Source organism: Theropithecus gelada, chromosome 1 (assembly GCF_003255815.1).
Source record: "Theropithecus gelada isolate Dixy chromosome 1, Tgel_1.0, whole genome shotgun sequence".
Taxonomy (NCBI): Eukaryota; Metazoa; Chordata; class Mammalia; order Primates; family Cercopithecidae; genus Theropithecus; species Theropithecus gelada.
In genome coordinates this window covers 19,123,824-19,150,055 of record NC_037668.1, presented here as the reverse complement: position 1 = coordinate 19,150,055, position 26,232 = coordinate 19,123,824, and the positions used below count along the sequence as shown (strand labels likewise).

The 26,232-nt window shown below is 53.1% G+C and overlaps 2 protein-coding genes across 4 annotated transcripts in view; both read right to left on the bottom strand.

Annotated features, from left to right (window-relative positions):
- Positions 1-2,324: 2,324 nt before the first annotated feature.
- On the bottom strand, positions 2,325-7,650 carry SLC27A3 (solute carrier family 27 member 3). Of its 2 annotated transcripts, none has more exons than XM_025380777.1 (10): positions 6,363-7,650; positions 5,800-6,009; positions 5,282-5,440; positions 4,619-4,743; positions 4,141-4,335; positions 3,945-4,035; positions 3,615-3,813; positions 3,279-3,376; positions 3,017-3,147; positions 2,325-2,658 (listed from the first exon to the last, which is right to left on the bottom strand). In XM_025380777.1, exons 1-10 carry the CDS (start codon positions 7,078-7,080, stop codon positions 2,482-2,484), a joined length of 2,103 nt encoding a protein of 700 aa, XP_025236562.1. In that variant the 5' UTR covers positions 7,081-7,650; the 3' UTR covers positions 2,325-2,481. The 2 variants fall into 2 exon arrangements, with proteins under 2 accessions (XP_025236562.1, XP_025236569.1); XM_025380784.1 differs by having other exon boundaries at positions 2,325-2,553.
- Positions 7,651-7,732: 82 nt separating this feature from the next.
- Positions 7,733-26,232, bottom strand: part of INTS3 (integrator complex subunit 3) — a 49,816-nt gene continuing 31,316 nt past the window's right edge. The window contains exons 11-31 of one of the 2 annotated variants that reach the window (XM_025380761.1): positions 25,542-25,733; positions 23,721-23,808; positions 22,971-23,050; positions 22,446-22,537; positions 21,368-21,474; positions 20,187-20,306; positions 19,672-19,801; positions 19,155-19,209; positions 18,820-18,923; positions 18,292-18,336; positions 17,964-18,083; positions 14,630-14,783; positions 13,472-13,540; positions 12,599-12,674; positions 12,197-12,310; positions 11,778-11,826; positions 10,543-10,710; positions 10,092-10,192; positions 9,821-9,893; positions 9,454-9,610; positions 7,733-9,342 (exon numbers count right to left, since the gene is read on the bottom strand). In XM_025380761.1, the coding sequence (XP_025236546.1) occupies positions 9,265-9,342; positions 9,454-9,610; positions 9,821-9,893; positions 10,092-10,192; positions 10,543-10,710; positions 11,778-11,826; positions 12,197-12,310; positions 12,599-12,674; positions 13,472-13,540; positions 14,630-14,783; positions 17,964-18,083; positions 18,292-18,336; positions 18,820-18,923; positions 19,155-19,209; positions 19,672-19,801; positions 20,187-20,306; positions 21,368-21,474; positions 22,446-22,537; positions 22,971-23,050; positions 23,721-23,808; positions 25,542-25,733 (2,172 nt within the window). In that variant the 3' untranslated portion in view covers positions 7,733-9,264. Of the gene's footprint in view, positions 9,343-9,453; positions 9,611-9,820; positions 10,193-10,542; positions 10,711-11,777; positions 11,827-12,196; positions 12,311-12,598; positions 12,675-13,471; positions 13,541-14,629; positions 14,784-17,963; positions 18,084-18,291; positions 18,337-18,819; positions 18,924-19,154; positions 19,210-19,671; positions 19,802-20,186; positions 20,307-21,367; positions 21,475-22,445; positions 22,538-22,970; positions 23,051-23,720; positions 23,809-25,541; positions 25,734-26,232 lie in introns of both variants that reach the window. The other variant, XM_025380767.1, reaches the window with a different exon arrangement.

The following is a 26,232-nucleotide window of genomic DNA, read 5'->3' as shown; positions in this document are numbered from 1 at the left end:
GCAGTTAGCACCATCACTGCTCATTGCAGCCCCGACCTCCCAGACTCAAGGGATCTTCCCACCTCAGCATCACCCCTCTGCCCTGGTAGCTGGGACCGTAGATGCGCACTACCATGCCTGGCTGTGTTGCCCAGGCTGGTCTCAAACCCAATTCTTTTATAATTTATTTTATTTTTAATTATAGCAAACAGAAAACCTGATGCTTTTGAATTAAAAGTCGGCCTTCTTACAGCTTTCCATTTCTTTCTTTCTTTTTTTTTTTGAGACAGAGTCTCGCTCTGTACCCCAAGCTTGAGTGCAGTGGCATGATCTCGGCTCACTGCAAGCTCCACCTCCCGGGTTCATGCCATTCTCCTGCCTCAGCCTCCCGAGTAGTTGGGACTATAGGCGCCCGCCACCACGCCCAGCTAATTTTTTTGTATTTTTATAGAGATGGGGTTTCACCGTGTTAGCCAGGATGGTCTCGATCTCCTGACCTCCTGATCCGCCCGCCTCGGCCTCTGAAAGTGCTGGGATTACAGGCGTGAGCCACCGCGCCCGGTGCTGCAGCTTTCCATTTCTATCACTAGTTGCAGCCTCTGTGACAAAGCTGGTTCAAAGAGCCGAGCCATGAGCTCAGCATAGGAGTGGAAGACAACTCTGTCCCAGCGACTGGCTCAGCCCAGTTTGCCAGAATCCCCTTCCTCCCAGCTGACCTTGCTAAAGTGCAGATACTCAAGAGCAGGGGTGACACAGGTGCAACTGACATGCTTCACTTGGCATTTGTGGGTTTGCAGAGTGAAGTGTGGGGTCAGGATTTAGGCCAGCACCGTTCAGTAGAAATATAACCTGAACCACATGTGTAATTCTACATTTTCTAGTAGCTACACTTTAAAAAGCAAAAATAGGCTGGGCGCAGTGACTCACACCTGTAATCCCAGTACTTTGGGAGGCCGAGGTGGGCAGATCATGAGGTCAAGAGTTCGAGACCAGCCTGGCCAACACGGTGAAACCCAGTCTCTACTAAAGATAGAAAAAAAAAAAAATTAGCCGGGTGTGGTGGCGTGCACCTGTAATCCCAGCTACTCAGGAGGCTGAGGCAGGAGAACTGCTTGAACCCGGGAGGTGGAGGTTGCAGGGGGCGAGATCGCACCATTGCACTCTAGCCTGGGCTACAGGGCGAGACTCCATTTCTGAGTTAAGGTGTGGGAGAGCAGCTGCAGGAGATGCCCCACTGCGAGCCAACAGGCTGCCTACCTACCCTACCCCCAGGCACACCCTAACTATTGTACTCCTCCTGGGGCAGATTGGAGAGGTGCTCAGAATGAGCTAAATCCCACATTTATTGGTCTGTGCGTGAAGATGTCCCCAGCACCTCAGCATGTGCCTTACCTAGTCTGTCAGTGAGGCTGCACTGGGCTTGCATGTGGAAGGGGGCAAGTTGTAAAGTTCTGGAACAGGAGGGCTGGCAATAGAGACCCAAGTGTGCCAGTAGGGCATGTCCCCTGACCTCTCATGTCGGGCAGAGGGGCTAGAAGGGGAAAGGCAAAGTAGCAGAAAATTTCAAGGACCCACAGCTCAAAACAGAGGGGGACTGTAGTTCCTAGGAGAAGCAGGAGCTTCATCATTTCAAGCTTTTAGATGATGAACTTTCTGGACACCTCATTTGAGGGTCGAGAGGCCTTTTTCCTTTTGATTCTCACCATCCCTCCTGCCACCACATGCACTCTGAGCCTCACTCCATGGAGGGGCTTCCGTCAAACTCTCCTGCAGTATCTGAGGGTCTCCCCTGGGAACTGCTCCTTCTGGGAATGTCTGACAGTCACCAGGTAGGAGTAGGGACATCTGGAGGCAAGGGCACCCCACTCTTCCCCCTCAAAGATTGGCTTCTCAGAGACAGCTGCGAGGCAGAGGGGTATCTTGAGCATCCTTGCCCCCACAGTCAAACACTTGTTTGGACTGGTTAAGACTCTTCCTCAGGCCCAGCCTACCTGATTCTCGGGGAGCAGTTTGGGCTGGCTGTGGGGGGCAGCGTTTCTGTGTGCCTCTGTCCACCTCTGCCCTTTGAGCCAACCCCTCGGGTCCTCCAGTTCCCAAGACAGAGCAGTGGGAGCCTGGCACTCGAAGAGTAAAACTGGAGTGAGCTACACAGGAACACAGACAAACATCAGTAACCAGAGGTTCTCCAAGGACAAGGGTCACACAGGATCTCCTGAGAGGAAAACACCAAGGTCCAGATATGGGACTCTGGCCCACAGCCAGTCAGGGCAGGAACGTGTGGCCTGTGGCTCCACGCCAGGAGAAAACTCTCGAGGAAAAAGCAGTTCCACAGAGAGATAGACACATACTGTAGGTCAGAAAGACAGCTGGATCTGCTGTAGCCACATTTATTACAAAATAGTGACCGCAGTTCTGGTATAGCAAAGGTCCCTGACAGCCCAGCACCCCTGCAATGGCCCCCACCCCACAGAGTCCTCTCAGGTGCCTCAGGTGTGGAAGGTCTCAGATTCGAAGGTCCCCTGCCAGGAGGGCGCTGTACCGGGTAGGTGTGAGGGGCAGGTAGGCACCTGCAGCCTGGTCCAGAACGTACAGTGGGTCGGACAGGGTGCTGGGGTCGAAGCCCTCCTCTGCCATCCGCACTTTCTGCTGTTTGAAGGTCTCTGTGGTGGCCAAAGACTCCTGGGGACAGGAGGAAGGGTCAGAGGAGTTGGAGGGAAGGGGACTCTGCCCAGCTGGTTCAGGGGAGTTGCCTGAATTTTGTTAAGGAGCACGTCTGGGGAAAGGGATGTGCGAGGTCAAAGTTTAGGGGAGGAGGTGACAGGGAGGAGAAAGAGCCAGGCCAGAAGAAGGCAGGGATAAGGAAAGAAGTGGGGTGAAGGGCGTATGTCTCCGTGGTTTTTCTCTTCGTGGAGTGTATTACGTTGGGGGCCCCTTTGTAGAGTTTGGGAGCCATCAAACTCCCAAAGTTGATACATGGGGTGGATATGTGGAGTGAGGATATATGGGGTGAGGGGCTGCGGGGGGAGTGGCTGGTTACCTGGAGCCTGAGGAATCGGGGCCGGGCATAAGGTGGCAAGTTCTCAGACACGTGGGTGTAGAGCTGCATAAGGTCCAAAGAGTGGGGGGGACGCAGGACCAGGGCCGCCATTCCAGCCCTGCCTTCATGCCCTGATGGGTGTGGGAGACAGAGTAAGCCCCTCCATGGCTGACCACCATGAAGGCCTCGTGCTCCCTGCGCCCAAGTATTACCAATTCGGGGTGGTGGCTGGGTGCCTCCCCCACCTTCCATGCCTAGGCACCTGGCACAGTGACTCCATAGACGTTCACCTCCTGAAGAAAATCCAGGGCCTCAAAGACCTCTGCCACCTCAGTTGTGGCCACATTCTCCCCCTTCCACCTGTCAGAGAGCAGAGATCTGAAACTGGGAGTCAGGGGTCAGGGCCTCATGGGCTTGGTGGGGAGATGAGGTCAGAGGTCAGCGTGCCAGACTGTCACAGGGATGAGATGGTGAGATCTGAGAATGAGAGGTTAGCTGAGGACCCGGGTTGAGGTGGCAGATCAGGGAGTTGAGGTTCAGAAGCTTTGGATCACAGAGATCAGATGTCCAGGATGAAGAACCAGTTATGGACAGATACCTGAAGGTGTCTCCAGTACGATCATGGAAGCGGAGAAAACCTTGGTCATCGCAGACCAGCAGGTCCCCAGTGTTGAAGAAAACATCCCCAGGCCGGAAGACATCCTTTAGCAACTTCCCCTGGGCCAGCTCTGGCCCGCCAGCGTAGCCCAGGAATGGGGACTGCTGGCTTACCGGGGCCACCAGCAGCCCTGGCTCACCTGGCAGAGTCACCAGGGTCAGGAGTGCTGTCACCTTTCCCAGAGCCTCCTGCCCCCATCCACCCGTCTCCAATTCCAGTCCTCCTGTGCCAGCGTCAGCACCTCGCCCACCCCACCAGAACACCACCAACCTGGAGATGTGGCCACACAGTGCCCCCGGGGGTCCCGAATCGGCTCTCCAATGGTGACATCATAGCGAATCAAGGAGAAGGGGAAGATATGCTGGGGAAAGCGAGACCCGGGTACTGAACCATTGAAGTCACATGAGCCCCCTCTCCTGCCAGCCCTCTGCTGTTCCAAGGGTTCTGTTTCCTCTCTGCCCCTCACCTTGTAAAGCCAGGAAGCACGCCCCACAGCGCCCTGCTGTCCTGTGTAGTTGATGGTGGCCACGTTGCCCTCTGTCAGTCCATATGTCTCCAGCACCTGCAGGGGCCCAAAGCGCCGCACAAAACGCTCCCAGGTGTCTGGGCGCAGCCCGCTGCCCACTGCCAGCCGGACCTTATGGCCGTGTTCTGCCTTGCTCTGAGATGAGTGGGAGAGGGGCCGGGGCTTCAGCACCAAGATGCCCGCTCCCCGCAGTGAATTCCTGTTCTCCATTCACCAGAACCCCCCACCACTGTGACCTCCTTCAGAGGCTGTAAGCGTCAGATGGCCTAGGCCATCTCCGGCTCCTTATCTTACACTGCGATTTCCTTCTTGCTGCTTCTCCCTCCAACTCCCTGTCTCAGTGTCTCCTGTCAACTGTCCTGTTCCCCGTGAGCTAGCCCTGTGTCAGCAGCTCTGCCCAGGATCTATGCCCACGCACCAGTGGCTGGTTGACAAGGTATCGACACAACTCCCCAATGTACTGGAACACGGTCACCCCGTGCTGCTGGCAATCTTCCCAGAACTGACCAGCCGAGAACTTGGACTTCAGCACCACTGTGGCCCCTGCCAGAAGTGGGAAGTGGGGAAGAAGGAAGCAGGTAAGATTAGGAGCAGAGTGGGGAGCCCGAGCCCCTCTTTCCAGACCCCAGCCTTCACTGTAGTCATTCCCTGGGAAGGGCCCACTGTGGGAGTCACACCGTCAGGAAGCTGTGCTGGCCCTCTTTCCCCTCCCCCGGCCCCTGTCCCCAGCCTTGGAAGAGGTGAATGCCCTTTCCCTACTTCCCAGCCCCAAAGATCCCATCCTCCACACTCTCACCTCCTTGTCTCTCTCTCCCTCTTCTCTATTTGCCTGTTCCTGGACTGACAGTCCTTCCCTGTCTTTGATCCTGCAGCCTGGAGTTATGTGGCTATATGGCCCCCCCTGCCCCGTTCCTCAGTCTGTAGGTCTAGGCAGGTAACATTGCCATTGTAGAGCTCCTGGTGAGTAGGGCTCTGCCCCATCCGTCCTCTAGATTATCTACCCTGGAGGACTCACACCACAGTAGGTGCTTAATAAATGTCTGCTGGATGAATTAATGAAGGTGGGGTTGGGGAGACTGACCAATGCCCAAGCAGCCCACAACGCCCAGCAGGGAGCCGGACATATGGTAGAGTGGGAGGGCGAGGTAGATCACATCTTCCTGGTGGACACCACACAGCTGGTAGAAGCCCTGGCATTGCAGGATCTTCAGATGACTGATCCGAGCAGCCTTGGGGAGGCCTGTGGGGTGGCAGTTGTGGGGCGATCAGGGGAAGGGTGGACTCCAAGCTCTACCTATCTGTTTGCACCCCCACTGGGTTTCCCACAGAAAGAGGTGGACGCAGGACGGAAGCTGAGGATGGAGACCAGGCTGTCCTGGAAATCTGGGTGGTCTGGGGGAGGTGGAGAAATCAGTAGGAGGTGAAGGGACTGGGGAGTGAAATGATGAAGAGAAAAAGGAAGTGCCAATGAAACCAGCATCCTGTCTGGGGGCTTTGAAGGAGTGGTCTGGGCGCTGAGGAGGTCCCAGTCTCTGTTCCCAGAACCCTGCCTTCCTCTGCCTTAGTTTCGGGGAGCTAAGTATGGTGCCCGGCTCTCACCCGTGGTGCCAGAGGTAAAGATGTACAGGCACGTGTCTGTTATGCTCTGGGGGGAAGAGAGGTATCCTGGCACTGGCCCATCCACTTCAGCGGACACTTCAGCCAGCAAATCGCTAATTCCAGCAGGGTGGGTTCCTGGGCCTGCAGCCCACAGGTGAAGCCCCATGCCTCTCAGGGCGGGCAGGTCCGGCTCCAGGGACTCCAGAAACTCTGGAAGGGTGGGAAAGCACAGCGCCGGGGCCCTGGCTCTACCTAGAAGAGCCTATGACCCATGTCCCCTCCCCATCCCAGCCCACACTACTCTTGGGTGAGGGTGAAGGGTATGGACATTCCATCTTGGGTCTGAGGCCTGGAACTCGACTCCTTGGGGATACTTGGGGCACCAAAGATTCAGTCTCATCCCTTTGCAAACTCGGAGACTCCTAGCTCCACTCACTTTCGAACCCCAAGGGATAGTCGGCTTCTTCCCAGGCCCAGGGATGAATCCAAGCCCTTCTGCGGTCCCCGACACGCCCCCTTCTGTGGCTGGCCGCGCCTTGGTTAGTTCGGCGCTCCAGCCTTACCTGGCGCCAGTACCAGCGCGCGCGCGCCGCAGCTGCGGAGGCAGTGCAGCAGGGGGCCCCGGCGCAGGGCGGTGGGCACAAAGGCCGTGCGCAGGCCGGCCTTGGCCAGCCCGAACCAGAGCCACAGAAACTCTGGGCCGGCGGGAAGGAGCAGGGCCACGGTTGTTCCAGGTGCCAGAAGGGCGGCGGCTCCTCCACCTCTGGCCGCACCGTTCCCTCCAGCAAGCCCCGCGCCGCTTCCGGCCGCTGCATCTCCGGCGCCCGGCGCCGCTCGCTCGCCTTCTCCAGCGCTCCCCGCGCCACTGTCGCTGCCGCCGGGTCCCCCGTCCCAGCCTAGCGCACGTAGGAAGGCGCGTGCAGCCCTGTTACTCTCGCGCTCCGCCTCCGAGTAGCTAAAGCGCCGCGAGCCGTGAATGAGAAAGGTGTGCGCGGGGCGCTGCCGGGCTAGTTCCGCGAGGCGCCAGGCCAGGCTGCAGCCCCCCTCGGGACTTTCCGGGTCGGCGGCAGCCGCGGCCAGGGCGCGAGCTCGAAGAGCCCTTTTGCAGCGCAGGGCGCGCAGCGCGAAGGCCAAGTCCGCCGGGAGCCAGCGCAATTGCGGCCAGAGGTGTAGCTTCAGCAGCAGCAGCGGTAGCAACAGCAGCAGGGGCAGCAGCAGGAGGGCAGCCATGGAGCCCGCTTCTTCCGTCGGCACCGTCTGGTTCCAGCCGCTAGCAAACATCCCTGTTCCTCCCTCCCGAAAACCTAGGGCCTCTCGTTCTAGCTGAGACCTCTCCTTCCCGTGAGCGCGCCTGCGCTGGCACACGCCCCTTCCCACCCAAGCCCCCACCACTCCCCACGGGCGGAGAGCAGAAACCCGGGAGGAGTGCGGGTGTGGGGCGGCCCCAGACTCCCAGCCCTCCCCACAGCCTACGCTCCGCCCTAGGCGCGCTCCCTCCCGGACTGCTCCCTACCAGGTCGGGGCGGTGCTCGCGCCTTCCCTCAATCCCAGGGTTATGTCTGTCTTCTAAGTTCTTTCTCGGCTTGGGCGGTTTAGGCATCTGGCTAAGCTCTAGAGTCCAGGCCTGACAGCCAGGGCTTTTGGATCGCAGTCCATCTTCCCCTCAATGTTTCTCATTTTCCCGTGAAGGGAAGGTACCATTGCTCTCTCCCAAAAGAATGAAGAACTTGGCCCCTGGCCCATTTGGTTCTGCAAGTCCCAGCAGGATAGGCAGGCCCCATCCCCTCCTGCCAGCCGCAACCCCAGGGGATGGGTGGGGGCTGAGAGTTAAAATAGGGGAAAGGTGGAAACCCAGACTGCCAGATTTCTGAGGGGCCACGACAGAGGCCCCTCCCTTTGGGCAAGGGTACAATAATTGGGGCCAGTCAGCAAATGCTCTCCATTCTGGTTTTAATTGGGGCAGAGGAAACTGGGGAAGGAGAGAGGAAGGAAAAAGGCCTCTGGTGGTTTAGACTTTCAAAGGAAGGAACAGCAGTGATGAGAGAGGGGAGAACCTGGATTCTGTAAAAAGACAAATTTTCAGGGTGAAGAGGAGCAGCTCTGTGCAGTTCACCCAAACTTCACTCCTCAGTCCGCCTCCATTCTCCCTGGACAGCGGGGGAACAATAGCATAGCCAAAGAACTCTCCTCTGCTGGTTCACATGGCCCAGCAAAGTGGCCAGACTGTGGAAGGAACAGCATCTCTATCCCTCCCTGGTATCCGAACTTCATCTCCAGATACAGTTGTCCCTGGAGACCAAGCTGGAGTATCCCTCCCGTCAAGCAGGGAGTCCTCCGGCAGTTGTTGGTAGGCACACAGACTTCAACTGGAAGATGACAGACCTTTTGGAAGCCTCATTTCTTGAGAAATGAGAAAGGACAGGCCTCATCCTACAGGGGATGGTTCTGCATAGATAGGTCAGCGCCTGGCTCCCACCTCCAGTGGTAGCAGGAAGGATGGGTAGGGGCCAAAGCCAAGTCCCTTCTGCTCTAGGCAAAAGTGGGGGCAGAACAGGAAGGGAAAGGGGGTTGTTCTGAGGTTACAAGTAGCGATGCCAATCAAATCAAGACCAAGCTATACATGCACGGGGCAAACGCCAGCAGACACTCCAGCACAAAAGACATTCTGGCTTGTTTTATTGTCATTTAAAAACAACTTTTAAGACACGATTATCTCTGCCAAAAACAAACAAACAAAAAAACCAAAAAACCCAGATTCAAGGAAATGGGATCATTTGACAGTTCTGTGAAACTTGCCTCTGGGACTCCCTGGACTCTGGTGTAGCTTGAGGTGCCAACCTCAGGCCAACCTAAGCCTCCAGGGCACACCACATGGGGCTGTGGCCACCCTTTCAGACTCCTTTCTGAATGCTTGCGGCATCTGCCCCATGATTAGGAATGGACACCCTGACCACGTCACAGATGCCCATTTCACACTGGCATGTGGATAGTGACTATAAAACACCCCTTCAGAACAAACCAAGACCCGAAGGGGGAAGCGGGAAGGGACACCCACACACTGAGTCTCTGCTCTTATCCCAGCTTCTCTGGCCAGCTGCCCCTTTGTCATTTCCCTTCTTTGTTGCAATGGCTCCTTGGGAGACTGGGGGAGGAGACTGGGGAAGGGGCCTGGGGGCTGAGGACTTCCACTATGGCCTGATTTTACAGAGCCTCTGGCTTCAGTCAGATCCCAAATATCACTGGGAACAGCAGTGTGAGGGGCTGGAGGCCCCAGGAGGGAAGGGGCTAGGGGCTGCATGGCAGCTTCTCAAACTCAGCCAGAGGAGAAAGCTCCTCCTTCCACCGGGGTAGCTTGGGGATGCGGCAAGGGTGTTTCCCCTGCAATCTCCCCAGCCTCTATTAACCTTTGAATCACCAAGGAGGAGAAAGCAATCCAGCTGGGGTTGGGATGGGGAATGCAGGGCCTCAGTCACTGTCAGAGCCCACTGCAGAGGACCCTTTTCGTTTCCGCTTGGTAGGCTTTGGTTTCGTGTCTTCCTCCTCCTGGAAGAGATGGGAGGGGAAATGGGAAGTTACCAGCCTGGGCAGCTGCTGGTGCCGACTCCACCTGCACCCAGTGCTCCTTTTCCCCCTGTGCACTGGCTGGGCTCTCACCGAAGCACTGCTGGAGCCTGACTCTTCTTCAGCATTGGGGGGCTGTGTGGCATTCTTACGACTTCGAGGGCTGGACAGAGCTGCTTTCCGCCGGCTCTTGGGTGGCTTGGTGGAAGAGTCCTCATATTCCTCCGCCAGGGAGAAGAGATCACTGAACCTAAGGAAAAGGAGCAGGAGCTCTGAGCGGGAGCCTACTGCTCCTACGGCACCTCCCATCCTCTTCTCTGCCCCCAGGCCTAGGCCTCTTTTTCTTCAACCCTGGACCCTAAGGTCTTGCTGGCCATTACGTTTATGTCCCTAGCAGGCTTCCTCTCCCTTAGGCTTTTCCCCTACTACTTTCCAAGGCCCAAAGTGGCAGGAGCCTCACTTCATCTTGTGGGCTTCGTCACAGCTCGCCTGGACATGCTGCAGCGCCTGGAGAATTGGGGTCTGGCTAAAAACTAGAGGAAGAAAAGGGAGAGCAGGGAAGGAAAAACAATCAGATGTCTGGGAGCTTATTAAACAGCACCCAAAGGTTGTTTTATCCCCAGTGTGGGTTGTGGCCCCGAGTGTCCTGCCCCTGCCCCCAGCCTGGCTCCAGGCATAGTCTGGGCCAGGGCAGCACTGTCTACACTGGACGCCGAGGGTGGAAGGCATACAGTTCTGCTTGGTGTTGGTCAGGTTGAGCCGCAGGTTGTCCAAGTGCTCCAGGATCTGCTCCAGAGTCAGCTGGGCCAGCTTGCTGCTAGAGCTCCTCAGGCTGTGCAGGAATCACCAGAGCCAGAGTCTGAGTGCGGGAGGGTTCCAGAGTGCAAGACACCCTCCACCCGCCAGGGCCCCCTTACGACAGAGGCAGCCTACATGGGGAGCAGGACAGGCAGGCTGGGAGAGCTGGGGTCAGGTGAGAAAGGTGTGCCTAGAGCAGGGGATCCTGGCCACAGGGGCACTGGAAGATGGGGAGAAGGGGCCACAGTGGTCTCGCATGCCATGTGGCTTCGGACCACTAGATGTCGCCCACAAACCAGGCTGGGACAGCACCAGCCCCCACCACCACCGGGCAGCAGTCACTGCAGACCATGGCCTGGAGGGTAGACAGGGACTGTGTCCCACCTCTGTCTCTTGCGAGGCAGGCTGTTGTTCTTGATGAGCAGGGACTTGATGTGCTCGGCCAGCAGCTCGTCATGTTTCATGCACCAGTGCCGCAGGATGCTGGTGGTGAACTGGTCGTCAGGATGGCAGGGCCGGCTCAGCACCATCTTCACCATCTCCTCACTGGGCCTGGGGGAGGAAGGGGGCACTGGGTGCTGCTTGCACAGTGGCCACAGGGCATGCTGGGTCTCTCCCACTGATTTCCCAAACCCCGGCCTCCCTACCCACCCACTACTCTCACATCCCTCTCCCTCTTCTCCTTAGGCCAAGGAATGCCTGGTTTCATCCTCTGTGGAAGCCAGGAGAGGAGAAGTGAGATTCTTCACTTGCTGTAGTAGAAGAAAGTGTGTGCGTGTGTGTGTTGGGAAGGAGAACCCTCAGTTCTCCTCTTCCTCCCCTAGAACAGTCAGGGAGTGGGCCTGGGAGGCAGAAGCACAAGCAGGTGACATGCAGATGCTCCCCTACCCCTACCCTGCTAGAGCTGTGGGCCAACCTGGCTTCCAGCTGGAGGAAGAGGGGAGGAGAGGGTTGTGAAGCCACAGCCCCACACAGCCTCCAAGCTTCCCTCTTCCTCTAGGATACTCTGTACCATTTCTAGTCTCTCAGGCAAGGGAGCAGAAAGGGTGGAAGGAAGACAGAAAGGTAGGAAGGACAAGATACACAGCTGCTGCCCCATTTATCGGGGGATGTTGCTAAAGCGGCTTTGCGGGAAGAGGGGGCTGCCACCCTCTCCCTCTCTGCCCCACCCTATCAAGGCACAATGGGGTCCAGCTGGCTCTGCTCTGCACAGGGTGAGGGAGAGGATGGTGTGTGACCCCTCTACCCTGACCCTCCCTCCTCTTGGATTAGCTGTGCAGTGGCCGCAGGAGCATGGGGTGGCGGGGGCGGGGGTGGGGGCGGGGAGCAGGAGCCACCAGGGATTAGAACTGCTGTGGCAGCAGGAAACAGGGATGTCCGGTCCCCACCTCCCCACCTCCGAGGGCAGCTCCTGGTGGGCAGGGGGGTAAAGTCGAGAGGAAGCCCAGATCCCAGGGGAGCTGCTCATTTGTAAGTCACGTTGGGGGAAGGGCAGAATAAGCAGATGTTAACGACAGGAAAAAATATGGCAATAAGGAGCAGGACAGAAGCCCTTTACACCACAGCAGCTCTTGGGATGTTAAAACTGAGGGCTAAAGAGCCCCAGAAGTGGAACTCACTTTTCTCTTCGGAGTTGAAGCAGTAGGCAGGACAGGGCCTCTGGGTGCTCTGTGAGGGAAGGGCAGAGGCTGTTCAGGGGAAGGTATGATTCCAGGATGGAATCTGGGGACCTCTCTCATCCCCCAACAGCCACTGGAGGGAATAAGGATAGTCTTTGATGAGGAGCCAGGAAGAATCCCCTACCCCACTCCTATCAGTCCCTGAGCCGCCTGAGCCCCAGCCCAGAGCCTGGCTCATGGTGGACCCACAGGACTCATCTAAAGAACAAAAGTGGCTGACAGGGAGCCTGCCCTTGTGCACTTTGGTGGGAAGGAGGACAATGGATCTGGGCTCATCCTAGAAGCCTAAGCCTCAGCCTTGCCCTAGCTGTATAGGAAGTGTCATGTCTGATGTGCTCCCTACCCACAAACCTACTTACCCTTGTATTTGAGGTGCTGCAGGATGGGGATTATGGTCTCCAGGGGAATATTGTGGGCCAGAAAGAGCTGCCAGGCACAATACTGCTCAAAGGTCTCCCAGTCTAGGCTCTGAACTGGAAGAGACAAAAGAAACATCTCTCTCAAGCACACACACACACACACACACACACACACACACACACCCCCAATCCACTGACTACCAACCAGCACTCCAAGCAGGGATGTTACAGAGGTAGGACAGATCCAGAAAGACACTGCCCCAGACCACACCAGGGTGGAGTACAGTTCTGTCCCCTTAACTTCCCAGCCCCAGAACCAGCTTTCCAGATAGTGTAAAATACACAGGACTGACACCCTGCCCTCCTCTCCTCTCCCAGGTACCTAAAGGTTTGATCACTTACTGAGTATGTTGAGAACTGAGTCTTTTCGAAACATAACCAGGTTACCCATCATCACGTGGCAGACCAGCTCCTGGAGCTAAGGAGGTGGAGGAAGGAGGCAGAACCCATCAGCTCTGAAAGGGGCCAGGAAGCTATATGGAGGGGGACGCAGGAGGGCTCATAAGGGGGAAAAAAAATTAGAAGAAGTGAAAGCCCAGTTTAAAGGAATGGGAAGGAGATGGCACACAACGAATGCTGCCATCTCTGAAGGATGAAGGGGCTGATAAAGTAGCCACAGGCCTGAGTGGGAATCTTAGGACTATTTTGGGCAAAAGTAGTTACAGCCTTGGTCTGAGCCTGAGAAGGAAAGGACCCTGAGAGGCTGGGCTCTAGATGTAGGTTGGGCAGGGTAAAGACAAAAGAAGGAGGATTCTTGGGTGCTAAGCTTCCTCTTTTATGAATGGGAACTAAGTGGAGAGGAGGAGAAATGGGATCCCAGTACAGGCCTGAGAAGGACCTGAGCAAAGCTACAGCCTCTTGGGGACCTACGCATGGTGAAAAGGTCAAATAGAAATGGTCTGACCATTTTCATTCCGAGTCAAAGGAAAGACCAGTTGAGAGCTAAAACCACAACCCCCTCAGGTTTTGCTGTGGAACAGGAGTGCCCAAAAAATATGGAGGATAAGGGGAACTCCAGGCAGGATTGGCCTAACCTCAGCCTGCCTTGCTTGGGCTCTACTTTTCCTTCCCAGGCCCCGTGGCTGAAAGTGCACATCACTGTAGCCAGGAGGGAGCATGGGCTCCCTGTCTGCAGGCCTGGAGGGAGAGCAGAGGCCCTATTCCCCTAATGCTGCCTCCCAGACCTTTCTGGGGAGGTCAGAGCTCAATGTTTACCTGTGCAGAGTCAATAACAGCCACGATCATGTTCAGCAGCTCTCCGCTCCTCAAGGTTTCATCTGGAAACTAAATGGAAAAAGAGAGGGGAAGAGTCCTGGGTGGGCTCCTCAGCTTTCATCCCATAACCCACTCTCCTTCCTTATTACATCTCAAGGTGTGACTGGGTCAGCCAGACACAGGCCCTAAAATAAACCGCTAAACAGAGATCTAACAGCTATGATGCTGGAAGACTTCGAGAACTTGAAGACCCCAAGTGCTGTTATTTATGTGTGCACACCATCAGGGGTGTGGGTTTTCTCTGATAGTTCCCACAGTGTGTGTACAGAAAGGAATGGGGAACTACTAGAGATAAAGCCAGAGCTGAGAGGACTGGCCATGATGCCTGATTCTGTGTGGGAGCAGCGGTAGAATAAATATTTGCATCCTTGGCAGCAAAGAAGTCCAACCTGTGCTGACCTTTGGCCAAAGAGGTGGTGAAAAGAGTATGTCTGGAGGTATGTGGGGTAGGCAGGGCCCCATCTAGAGAAGGGGGAGCAGGGGGAGGGAAGTACCCTGTGTCCAGCATCTGCACCCCTCCTCCCTCCAGTACTCGGCCGAGATCACAGTTCCTCCTGTCATGCCCTGGATCCTCATTTCCCTCTTCCTGGGAACTTCTACCAAGAGGAGAAAGGGCTGATACCTGTTATGTCCCAGTTCCTAGAGCGTGAGTGAACCAGGGGAAATGAAAGTGAGTCTCCACTACAGAAGCCCCGGTCATCAGGAACTATCAGAGAGAATCCAAGCAAGGGTGAGCCATCAGAGGACAAGAGGGCCTGCTGATGTGGATCTGTCCATGTTGATATGAACATGGATCTGGTTTGTGGGACCTGTCCTAGGTCCAGATGATGGGACCCAATATGAGAAGCCAAGTATATAGGCCCAGACCCCAGAGCACATCAGTTACACTGAAGTATAGGAATTCAGGGAGTTCTAGAAATGTTTCAACCACTAATAAAGAGAAGTGGAAGGAGGGGACAGCTGTGATTGTGGGAAGCAATGGCCCACCTAGGTTAGTGAGGATGAACAAAAGAGGGTTCAGGGTTGTGTGTGCTCAGAGTGTTCACTGAAGTGTGTTCCTGTGAGCCGCCTGGCACAGATACGGAGGTAGGCACTAACCTCTGTGTAGATGGAGGGCGTGAGGTGGCACAGGAGCCGCACATCATCCTCCTGGCAGGCCTTCATGTCCATCATCAGGCAGGTGTGTAGATCGCCCAGCTGGGTAGCCTGGGCAAATGACTCGTACAGGTTCATCTTCCCTGCGGCGGCTTTGCTGCAAGACCAGCTGGGCCTGAGCCAGTAGCCTGACCCCAGTGCCCACCTTCAAGCATCACTGAAGCAGGCTCCCGCTCTAAAACTGCTTCGCTGGCTCCAGATGCCCTGTGCTGATCTGCCTCATGTCCCTCCCAACTGCCTCCCGCAGGGGCTTGATAACTCATGGGAACCAGAGGATACTCTTCTTTCTCTCCATCCTTCCCCAGAACTCAGAGGGCTCCAACCATGGTCAGTGAGTAAAGCTACTGACTGATGAGAGTCAGGAACAGAAGAGGGAGGGCTCAGGTCAGGCTGGAGAAGGCTTTTTCTCTTGCTTTCTGGGCTCTAACCATGAGGGCAATGACACCTCACAGCATATACACACTTAGCTCAAAATGGCTTGTAGGCCTAAACGTAAGAATTAAAGCCACACAACTTGTAGAAGAGAAACAGGAGTAAATCTTCATGACAACAAAAACACAAGTGGTAAAAGAAAAAAATAGACAAATTTAACTTCATAAAGAGTTAGCACTTTTGTTCAAAAGTGCTATCAAAAAAGTTAAAACTTACAGAATGGAAGAAAAAATACTTGCAAATCATCATGTCTGAGACTTGTATCCAGAATATATAAAGAACTCTTTTGGTATGCAACAAAATCTTAAAAAGATTCTTAAAAGTTGGCCGGGTATGGTGGCTCATGCCTGTAATCCCAGTGCTTTGGGAGGCAGGGGAGGGTGGATCACCTGAGGTCAGGAGTTCAAGACCAGCCTGGCCAACCAGCCTGGCCAACATGGTGAAACCCCGTCTCTAATAAAAAGACACACAAAAAAACCAGCCGGGCGTGGCGGTGCGCTCCTGTAATCTCAGCTATTTGGGAGGCTGAGGCAGGAGAATCACTGGAACCTAGTATGCGGAGGTTGCAGTGAGTGGAGCTCACGCCACTGCACTCCAGTCTGGGCAACAGAGCAAGACTCTGCCTCAAAAAAAAAAAAAAAAAAAAAAATCTTAAATGTCAATAATAAAAAGACAAATAACTCAATAACTCAATTAAAAATGGGAAAATTTTTTTCTCCAAAGAAAATATACAAATGGCTGGGCCCGTGGTTCATGCCTGTAATCCCAGCACTTTGAGAGGCCGAGGTGGGCGGATCACCTGAGGTCAGGAGTTTGAAACCAGCCTGGCCAACACAGTGAAACCCCATTTCTACAAAAAATACAAAAATTAACTGGATGTGGTGGCGTGTACCTGTAGTCCCAGCTACTAGGGAGGCTGAGGCAGGAGAATTGCTTGAACCCAGGAGGCAGAGGTTGCAGTGAGCTGTGATCATACCACTGCACTCCAGCCTAGGTGACAGAGCAAGAATCCATCTCAAAACAAACAAACAAACAAACAAAAAAGGAATGAAGAAACGATACATGTTACAACATAGATGAACCTAGAAAACATTATACTAGGTGAAAAAAGCAAGTCACCAGCCAGGCGCGGTGGCTCACGCCTGTAATCCCAGCACTTTGGGAGGCTGAGGTGGCCAGATCATGAGGTCAGGAGATCGAGACCATCCTGGCTAACATGGTGAAACCCCGTCTCTACTAAAAATACAAAAAAAACAAAAACAAAAAAAAACTAGCCGGGCGTGGTGGCAGGCGCCTGTAGTCCCAGCTACTTGGGAAGCTGAGGCAGGAGAATGGCGTGAACCCGGGAGGCGGAGCTTGCAGTGAGCCGAGATCGCGCCACTGCACTCCAGCCTGGGCGACGGAGTGAGACTCCGTCTCAAAAAACAAAAAAAAAAACAAAAAAAAAACAAAGCAAGTCACAAAAGATCACATACTGTATGATTCCATTTATCTGAAATGTCCAAAATAATCTATAGAGGCAGAAAGCAGATCAGTGGTTGCCAGGAGCTGGGTGAAGGGCAGAATGGCAAAGTGATTGCTAATGGGTATGAGGTTTCTTTTTGGGGTGATAAAAATGTTCTTTCTAAATTAGATAGTAGTGATAGTTGTATAACTTTGTGAATACACTAAAAAATTATTGAGGTCGGGCACAGTGGCTCACACCTGCAATCCCAGCACCTTGGGAGGCCAAGGCGAGTGGATCACCTGAGGTCAGGAGCCTGACCAACATGGTGAAACCCTGTCTCTACTAAATAAAAAAAAAAAAAATTAGCCGGGTATGGTGGTTTATGCCTGTAGTCCCCGCTACTTGGGAGGCTGAGGCAGGAGAATTGCTTAAACCCAGGAAGAGGAGATTGCAATGAGCCAAGGTTGTGCCACTGCACTCCAGCCTGGGAGACAAGAGCGAAACTCTGTCTCAAAAAAAAAAAAAAAATTGAATTGTACACTTGAGAATAAATTTTAAATTTTCAAATTTTATGGTTTTTGAATTATATCTCAAAAAAGCTATTAAGAAAAAAAAACCTTAAGGCCGGGTGGAGTGGCTCATGACTGTAATCCCAGAACTCTGAGAGGCCAAGGTAGGCAAATCACTTGAGCCCAAGAGTTTAAGACCAGCCTGGGCAACAGGCAAAACCATATCTGTACAAAAATACAAAAATCAGCCGAGGGTTGGTGGCTTACGCCTGTAGTCCCAGCTATTCAGGAGGCTGAGGCAGGAGAATCGCTGGAGCCTGGGAAGCAGAAGTTGTAGTGAGCTGAGATCGCACGCCAGCCTAGGTGACTGAGTGAGACCCTGTCTCAAAAAATAAATAAATAAAAATTTAAGTTAAAAAAAAAAGCCTTAGGAGCACACAAGCCTTACTGAGAGGGGGGGAAAAAAACCCCCAAAACCAATAACTGGGCATGGTGGTGCATGCCTGGATGTAATCCCAGCTCCTCAGGAGGCTGAAGCAGGAGGATCACTCAAGCCCAGGAGTTTGAGACCATCCTGGGCAACAAAGTGAGACCCTGTCTCTACAAAAAAATTTTAAAAAATTAGCCAGGCATGGTAGTGCAAGGCTGTGTAGTCCCAGCTACTAAGGATGCTGAAGTGGGAGGATGGCTTGAGCCCAGGAGTTTGAAGCTGCAGTGAGCTATGATCAGGTGACAGAGTGAGATGCTGTCTCTTAAAAACAAACCAATCCAACCAAACAAACCCACAAGGCCCTGGTGATGACAGTCCAGGGTGGGGGAGCCAGTGGGCAGAAGAGAGGCTCTTCAGGATGTGTCCTGACACCATTTGAAACATGGGGACCATACCCACCTGGCCCTCAGGTAGTACAGCAGGTGGTAGCCAATCTTGGGCTGCTTCTGATACAGCTCAGAGAGAAGGTCTAGAAGCAGAGAGAAGCTGCTGTTGTCTTCCTGCATCTGACATAGGTTCCTGGAGTAGGGCATGGGAGGAGAGGAACAGAGCTTTACCCAGGGCAGACTCTCCCGTGGAGTTTCTCAGGTGGCATGGGCTGTCTGTGCCCACAGCATATGTCCTCCTCCCTGGAAAGGGAGTCCCATTACCCCAGGACAGAAGCACATGTGTGTGCTGTCAGGGAGGACGGAGGGCAGAACAGTATCTCCTATAGCTGCATGCTTACCTAAATATTAGGTACAGAGGCTTTCCTACAGACTCCTCCAGGGACCTACAAGAAGAGGGTTATATTTGAGAGTCCATGTGAGGGGGTGAGGTGAGCTATGGGCAGATATGGAGGACCAGCTAGAGGCTAAATGCCAGCCTGCTCCTTCCCTACCCAAAAGGCAAACTTCCTGCTGTTCTGTAGGCTTGGTAACAGAGAAAACAGGTTCCTAACATGGGACCACGCTCTCGCCCTTCAGAGACAGGCTCCAGGCCAGTGTCCAATCACACCTGATTCAGCAGATTAGAGTTACTTGGCCCAGCAGCAAGGGCTGGAAGCATGAGGAGGGGATGTTAGTCCACCTCCCCAGTACACACGGTGTTCAGCAGGTAAAAATAAGCCCTTGTTTAAATGAGTTGGTACATGTGAGAATAAAAACACCAAGTGAATAGATTTTTCTCCAGTCTACAGTAAGGGGTCTCTTGGACTCAGGCTGTGAGAGCAGCCTCTGGCTCCTGAGGCTCAGGAGTGAGGGAAGATGAGCCTTACTCCTCAGTAATCTCCTCGGGCAAGACCTCCCCTCGAAAGTGGGCCTTGAAGAGCTCCTGTAGGCAGGAAGCAAGGACAGACAGCTGCTCCGAGTCAAAGTCTTCCTGAGTGATGAGACAAGGGAGAGAGAATCACTACCTACACCCACGCCCCGCTGCCCCCACTATCCCAGTCTTGGAACTCATCTGCTTCCACCTCCAGGATCAGCAAGCTCCCCTCCCCACTATAAGAGGGACTCATCTAGGGGAGGGAAAAAGTGAGTTGGCTTCCCTGGGAGATGTGTAAGCTAAGCAGGCTAGGCTGCTTCCTCCCTAAGGGGTTGGGTTCCTCCTCACCTCCAGGACCTGGTCCACAATTTCCTGCATGACCTCACACTGGGCCTCCGTATCACTGCAGGACAGAAATGAGAGGAAATCCCAGGGACATAAATGATAGCAGAGGGCAGGACACACACCCAGAACAGTGCACAAGCACACTCACATGCACAGAGACAAAACAAAGGAGCTCTGTGTAAAATCCCAGCTTGGATGGGAAGGCTTTAGGGCAGAATTGGTGCTGTCTGGGCAGAGGCCTAAAGAAAAGGAAAATCCCCACCAACCCTGCTTTGGTTCTCAGAGGCTCTTCTCCCAAGAATCTGCAGTGGGAACTCAAGGTGTTAGGGAACGAGGCTGCCCCACTCCCAGCTTGTACTCCCAACGTAAACTGCAGAACTCCCTCATGAAGCTTCAGCTGCCTCTCCACACACTCCTATCATGTTTGCCTCCAACCCCCATCTCCTGCTGTACCCATTAAGCACCAGGTGGAGAGCCTGCGGCTGGACCTCTTGAGGTTGAGAACAGGGTCTGTACCCACCTCCCCTTCTGTAGCTGGAGTACTTTGTCCCTCAGGGACTCATCCAACTGGTCAAGGTAAGGGGTGATATCAACTGGCTCCTCCACAACTGTCTCCTTGATAGGGTGGAAGCGAAACTCTCTCTTCTTTCCTAAAGGGAGTGATTTGGGAAAGAAGTCAGTTTGCCCAGATGCCAGCAACAGAGACAGTCCCCTCAACCACTTATCCCCTTCCTCACATGCCCTAAGTGTGCACCTGTTTCCTCAATGCTGTGTGAGTGCCTGAAGCATCTCCCTGAATGTGCACATGTGCTAGCTCTTACAAGCAAACAAGGGCAGGAACCACTTCTTTTTTCCTTCCTGCCTTGAGTGTTAAGTGCAGGGCTCTGCACTCTGGAGTCTCATCCAGACACCCTGTGAACAAAACTTTAACTCACAGGAATAAGGGTGACAGGAAGAGTGCAGAGAGGCTGCTTCTGGGAACTGGTCCTCTCAGGGCCAGCATAACCCTGAACTAGCCCTTGCTGATACCCTCACCTTTGCTGTTGAGATCCTCTTCATCGTCACTGAAGGCTGCCTCTGCATTGTCATAGCAACTCTCATCCTTATCCGACATATGGTTGTCCATCTCCATGGAAACTGGCTCCTCAATTTTGACTTGGGAGTAAAAAAAGATAAGGCATATGATGGCCTCGTGGGTCCTCTAACATGCCTCATGCTTCTAGGAAGGGAGAATGGAGGGCAAGTGAGAGAATAAGGTGTTTATGATCTAAATGGAATTCTGACCCTGGAAGGACAAACCTCTTGACAAACATCTTGTCCTCATAACCCTCCATGACCTGCAGAGGGATGTTGCCAGGAATAAGAGCAACACAGGACATGACTCCTCTATGCTCAGCTCGTTAGGATTGGTAATTAGAATAAGACCAGGGACAGTCCCAAGTGCTAGTCTCACTCTTGTCGCCTGGGCTGGAGTGCAGTGGCGCCATCTCGGCTCACTGCAACCTCCGCCTCCCAGGTTCACACAATTCTCATGCCTCAGCCTTCTGAGTAGCTGAGACTACACGTGCCCACCAAATACAAATTTTTTTTGTATTTTAATAGAGACGGAGTTTCATGATGTTGGCTAGGTTGGTCTTGAATTCCTGACCTCAAGTGATCCGCCCGCCTCGGCCTCCCAAAGTGCTGGGATTAGAGGCATAAGCCACCATGCTTAGCCTCCAAGTGCTCTTTAATTTAAAACCAAGTTGGAAGATACTACTTGGCTTAGACCCTTATCCCAAAACAAAGTGTGTATGTGTGGTAAGGAGATGGCAGTTGAATTCTGAGCAAGGTTTGAGGCCCAACATGACATACTGTCATCAGAGGCCAGGACCTAGAGCTGGGAAGAGAGAAAAAATGGGCAAGTTAAAGTGAGATAAATATTGTAAATATTACATGAAAGCCTTCTAACTACTGAGCAGGAGTTACTAGGAGAAAAAACAAGAGTTAAGAGAGCAAGAAAGATGAGAGCACGTCAAATAAGATTAGATGAAGCAAGAGAATCAAGACAGACAACACAAAAATGAATAAAAAAGATAAACTGAAGAAGGAAAACCTGTGATGGACAGCGTCACGGAAGTGGAGAACCGTGAACATCCTGAAAAGGGCTCTGGCCTGAAAGCCTTGTTGTCTTGCCCCTCTTTTGACACAGGTGATGGAATGGGAGGACCTCATACCTTCCACAGGTGGGGAGGGTGAGCTGCAGAACTCAGGAAACTTCTCCCTCAGCATTGCCCGCAGCTCCTTATCCAACTTAGGGTTGTCAAACAGGGGAGCCAGGTGTCTAAATGGGGAACATGATGAAGGTCAATATCAGAGCTTCTCTCTTTTTTTTTTTTTTTTTTTGAGACAGAGTGTCACTCTTGTCACCTAGGCTGGAGCACAGTGGCACAATCTCGGCTCACTGCAACCTCCACCTCCCGGGTTCAAGCAATTCTTGTGCCTCAGCCTCCCAAGTAGCTGGGATTACAGGTGTGCGCCATCACACCTGGCTAATTTTTTTTTTTTTTTTTTTTTGAGACGGAGTCTCGCTCTGCCGCCCGGGCTGGAGTGCAATGGCCGGATCTCAGCTCACTGCAAGCTCCGCCTCCCGGGTTCACACCATTCTCCTGCCTCAGCCTCCCAAGTAGCTGGGACTACAGGCACCCGCCACCACGCCCGGCTAGTTTTTTGTATTTTTTAGTAGAGACGGGGTTTCACCATGTTAGCCAGGATGGTCTCGATCTCCTGACCTCGTGATCCACCCGTCTCGGCCTCCCAAAGTGCTGGGATTACAGGCTTGAGCCACCGCGCCCGGCCAACACCTGGCTAATTTTTGTATTTTTAGTAGACACGGGGTTTCACCATGTTGGCCAGGCAGGTCTCAAATTCCTAACCTCAGGTGATCTGCCTGCCTTGGCCTCCCAAACTACTGGGATTACAGGCGTGAGTCACTGTGTTCGGCCAGAGCTTCTCATTGCTAACTCAACATGGAGCTGAGATAGGTCTAAGCCCAATCATTATAACTGGACCATACTCAGATCCCTGAAGGGGGTCAACAGGGAAGATGAAGGCATTTGAAGACCTTTGTAATACGATGGCAGTAGAGAAATTCCTCTAAGAGCCAGGAAGACATATGCCCAGCAGTCTGAGGTAGAGCCAATACTTTTTACACCTGTCAGAGAAAAGGGCCAGCAGTGCTATGGCAACATTTGGATATGCCTGGACCTAATGAAAAATGGGAAAACAACCTCCTTCCCCCACCAAATTCCTTACGCCAAGACTCGCTTCTCCACAATGTGGTTGAGAGAGGAAAAGACACCCTGCCGCACGTGGCCTTCCAATGGTGGATAGAAGTTGGGAATGATCTGGAAGGGAAGAAGGAGGGGAAAAATGAGCACAGGACTCCATCCAGAGAGTTCTGCTGAATTAGATCTGAAAAGCTGCTTTGGTTTTGATCAGGAGACACTGGGGAGAATGGCTGCAGAGAGAACTGGACTTCCTGACCATTCCAGGCCACTCAATGAGAAATTCTTACTGGACCTGGCTGCTCCCCAAGGAAACTAGATTCTACCTTAAGTCACCATCCCTGTGATTGAGCAACCCCACAGAAAATGGAAGATGCAACTGCAGACAGTGGAATATGGAAGGGAAGCATTTATTAACTTGGGGGATAGGACCTATGACCACTTCTGCTCTCAGTCAAGGCATACTGAGAAGATGCATGCACTGGGAGATCGGGGAGATACACTTAATTCTGCTCATCCAGGCATGGGGAGAAAAGAGAGCTCTAACACTTACGCGGCACATGAAGTCCAAGAGTGTGGCAGTGATGGCTGGGTGGGGCTTCATGGAGTGGTGCATAACCAGGATGGCTGGTTCTGGAGGATGTGAAATTAAAGAGCCCCTCACATCAGTCAGTCTCTTTTTTTTCTTTTTTTTTTTTTCTTTTTTTTTTTTTTTTTTTTGAGACAGAGTCTTGCTCTGTCACCCAGGCTGGAGTGCAGTGGTACAATCTCGGCTCACTGAAGCCTCCGCCTCCCAGGTTCAAGCGAATCTCGTGCCTCAACCTCCCCAGCAGCTGGAATTACAGGTGCGCGCCACCACGCCAGGCTAAAGTCAGCCTGTTTCTGTCTCCATAAAATGGCATGTCAATATACATGAATGGCTCTGGGAAGTGCTATGTCTATTCCCCCCATTCCCACTGAGCAGACCCAAGAGCTGACAGCCCCCGAAACAGCTTGTAGTCCTCATTTCCCTTCTTGTTCCCAGCATTCAGCTTGGAGAAGGGAAGTAATAGGAGAGGAAAAGCAGGACATGGTACAGCCTTTTCTTTTGCCCAGGCTGCGGGGAGGAGGTACGGTGATGGCTTAGCCTTATCAAAGCAATTCTTTCTAGGTCAAGGGAAAACTGATGAAGAACAACAGAGCTGCTCCCAGATAAGCTGCCTCTACTCCATGGTGCCCTGAGATTTATGACTGCTATCACTAAGACAAGGCAGTGGGGCTTAGGGTGGTGGGGAAGTGGAGCCGCCTGGTCTTGGTCACATACCTATGTTCATAATGCTATCCTTGTCTGGACTAAAGAACAGCCAGTCGTAAAACAAAGCCAGTTTGGCATTGGAGGCAGCGACATTTGACTGGAAAAGAGAGGAGAGAAACAGAGGGCTAGTTTCATCAATCACCTCCCTCCATTTCAGAGTCCCAAGACAGAGTCCAAGGCCCACTTGGCTGTTCCATCTATGAAATTCAGTTCCTAGTGAAACAGGTGGAACGCTCACCTGCCTTGTGTTATGTATGGGTGAATACTCTGTGGTCTTAACCAAGAGGACAGGGATTGGGCCAGGTACCCCCTAACCTTTTTTTTTCCAGACAAGGTCTTGCTCTGTTGCCCAAGCTGTAGTGCAGTGGCACGATCTCAGCTCACTGCAACCTCCACCGCCCAGGCTCAAGAGATCCTCACCTCAGCCTGGGACTATAGGCACGCACCACCTCACCTGGCTCATTTTTGTATTTTTTTGTAGAGATGAGGGTCCTGCCATGTCACCCAGGCTGGAGCGCAGTGGCATGATCACGGCTCACTGCAGCCTTGACCTGTTAGGCTCGGGTGATCCTCCCAACCTCAGCCTCCCGGGTATCTGGGACTACAGGAGCACACCACCATGCCTGGCTTTTTGTTTTATTTTGGTGGAGATGGGTTTTGCCATGTTGCCCAGGCTGGTCTTGAACTCCTAGGCTCAAGTGATCCTCCCGCCTCAGCCTCCCAAAGTGTTGGGATTACAGGCGTGAGTCACCATGCCTGGCCAGGCCTGGGTTCTTTTCTTTTTGTTGTTGAGACAGGGTCTGACTCTGTCACCCAGGCTGGAGTGCAGTGGCAGGATCTCAGCTCACTGCAACCTCCACCTCCCAGGTTCAAGCGGTCCTTTCACCTCAGCCTGGGACTACAGGTGCACACCACCACACCTGGCTAATTTTTGTATTTTTTTGTAGAGACGGGGGTCTTGCCATGTTGCCCAGGCTGGTCTCAAACTCCTGAGCTCAACAATCTGCCCGCCTCAACCTCCCAAAGTGCTGGGATTACAGGCGTGAGCCACCGTGCTCAGCAGGCCTGGGTTCTTAATAAAGCCAGCAGTTCATATCTCTGATTTCCGTAAGGGAGAATGCTTGGACTCAGAAGTTCACTCATCACCCCTGAGCTGAGGCAACAGTCAGACCAGCACCCCTCGGCTGCCCTTGCTGGGCTCTCCAGGCACATTCCTGAAGAAGAGACCCCCACCTCTCCAGGAAGAGCCTGTTGTCATATCTGAATCAGCACATTCCAAGGACCTAGTCAAACGGGGGAGGAGGAGCCCTGTTGGAAGAGGTCAGGGAGCAGCCAGATGCCAGAGAATGGATAGTTTCCCACCCTAGGCACAGAGAGGAAAACACTTGGAAGGAAATGCCTCCACTGCAGACTTGCTGCATTTACAGAAGGGAAGTAGACAAAGCTGAAGCCAAAAAGGCATGGCGGTGAGGGTCTAAAGAATGCAAGCTCTGAATCTGAGAAAGAAACAGTTAAGAGGAATAGCTGTATATGGTTTCTGGAAGCAAAAATGAAAAAGGCTGGGATGCTCCAGAAACCCAGGCTTTTGGGGGTTGGCAGTAATGGGGGAGATGAACCTGTTCAATCTCAAACCCAGATGGAAAATAATGAGTGTAAGTAAATTTCTAGAGACACAAAGGGAAGTGAGGCAGAAGGCTGAGATACTCTGGAGGACCAGAGTGAAAGAAGGGCCCTTAGGGGTCAAGTGGCCCTGGAGTCAGGAAGAAGAATGGAAATATGGGAAAACCATGGAGGAGGCACCCTTCACCACCCAGTATCTTTTGCCCTCACCGTGCACGTTGTCAGGAGCCAACCAATGATGGCCCACCGGGGCAAGATATCTGAACTCAGTACTTCATTAGAAGGGTGGACTACCCCACAGATGTAGCGAATGAGGTCACAGCGCAGAGACTGACTATCTGGAGTTGACAGGTACTGGCGCTGGAACCAATCTTGGTATCGCTTTTGTTGACCAAATCGCACCTGGGGAAAGCGGAAGCAAGAAAAAGAACTTAGAAGACAGTGTGGGTCCCTGGACAGAGGAAAACAAGCACCACTTAACTCTAGGTTTGCCCTAGACCTCCATTTCTTCCCACAACTTATTCATTAGCTCATATTGTGTCGTAAGTCTCCTCTCTTTTAGGAGAACTTCTTGATTTGAAAAAAAAAGCTGTGCCAGGCACGGTGGCTCATGCCTGTAATCCCAGCACTTTGGGAGGCCGAGGCGGGTGGATCGCCTGAGGTCAGGAGTTCAAGACCAGCCTGATCAAGATAGAGAAACCCCGTCTCTACTAAAAATACAAAAAAAATTAGCCAGGCATGGTGGCGCATGCCTGTAATCCCAGCTACTCGAGAGGCTGAGGCAGGAGAATCGCTTGAACCCGGGAGGCGGAGGTTGGGGTGAGCTGAGATGGCGCCATTGCACTCCAGCCTGGGCAAAAAGAGCGAAACTCCGTCTCAAAAAAAAAAAAAAAAAAAAAAA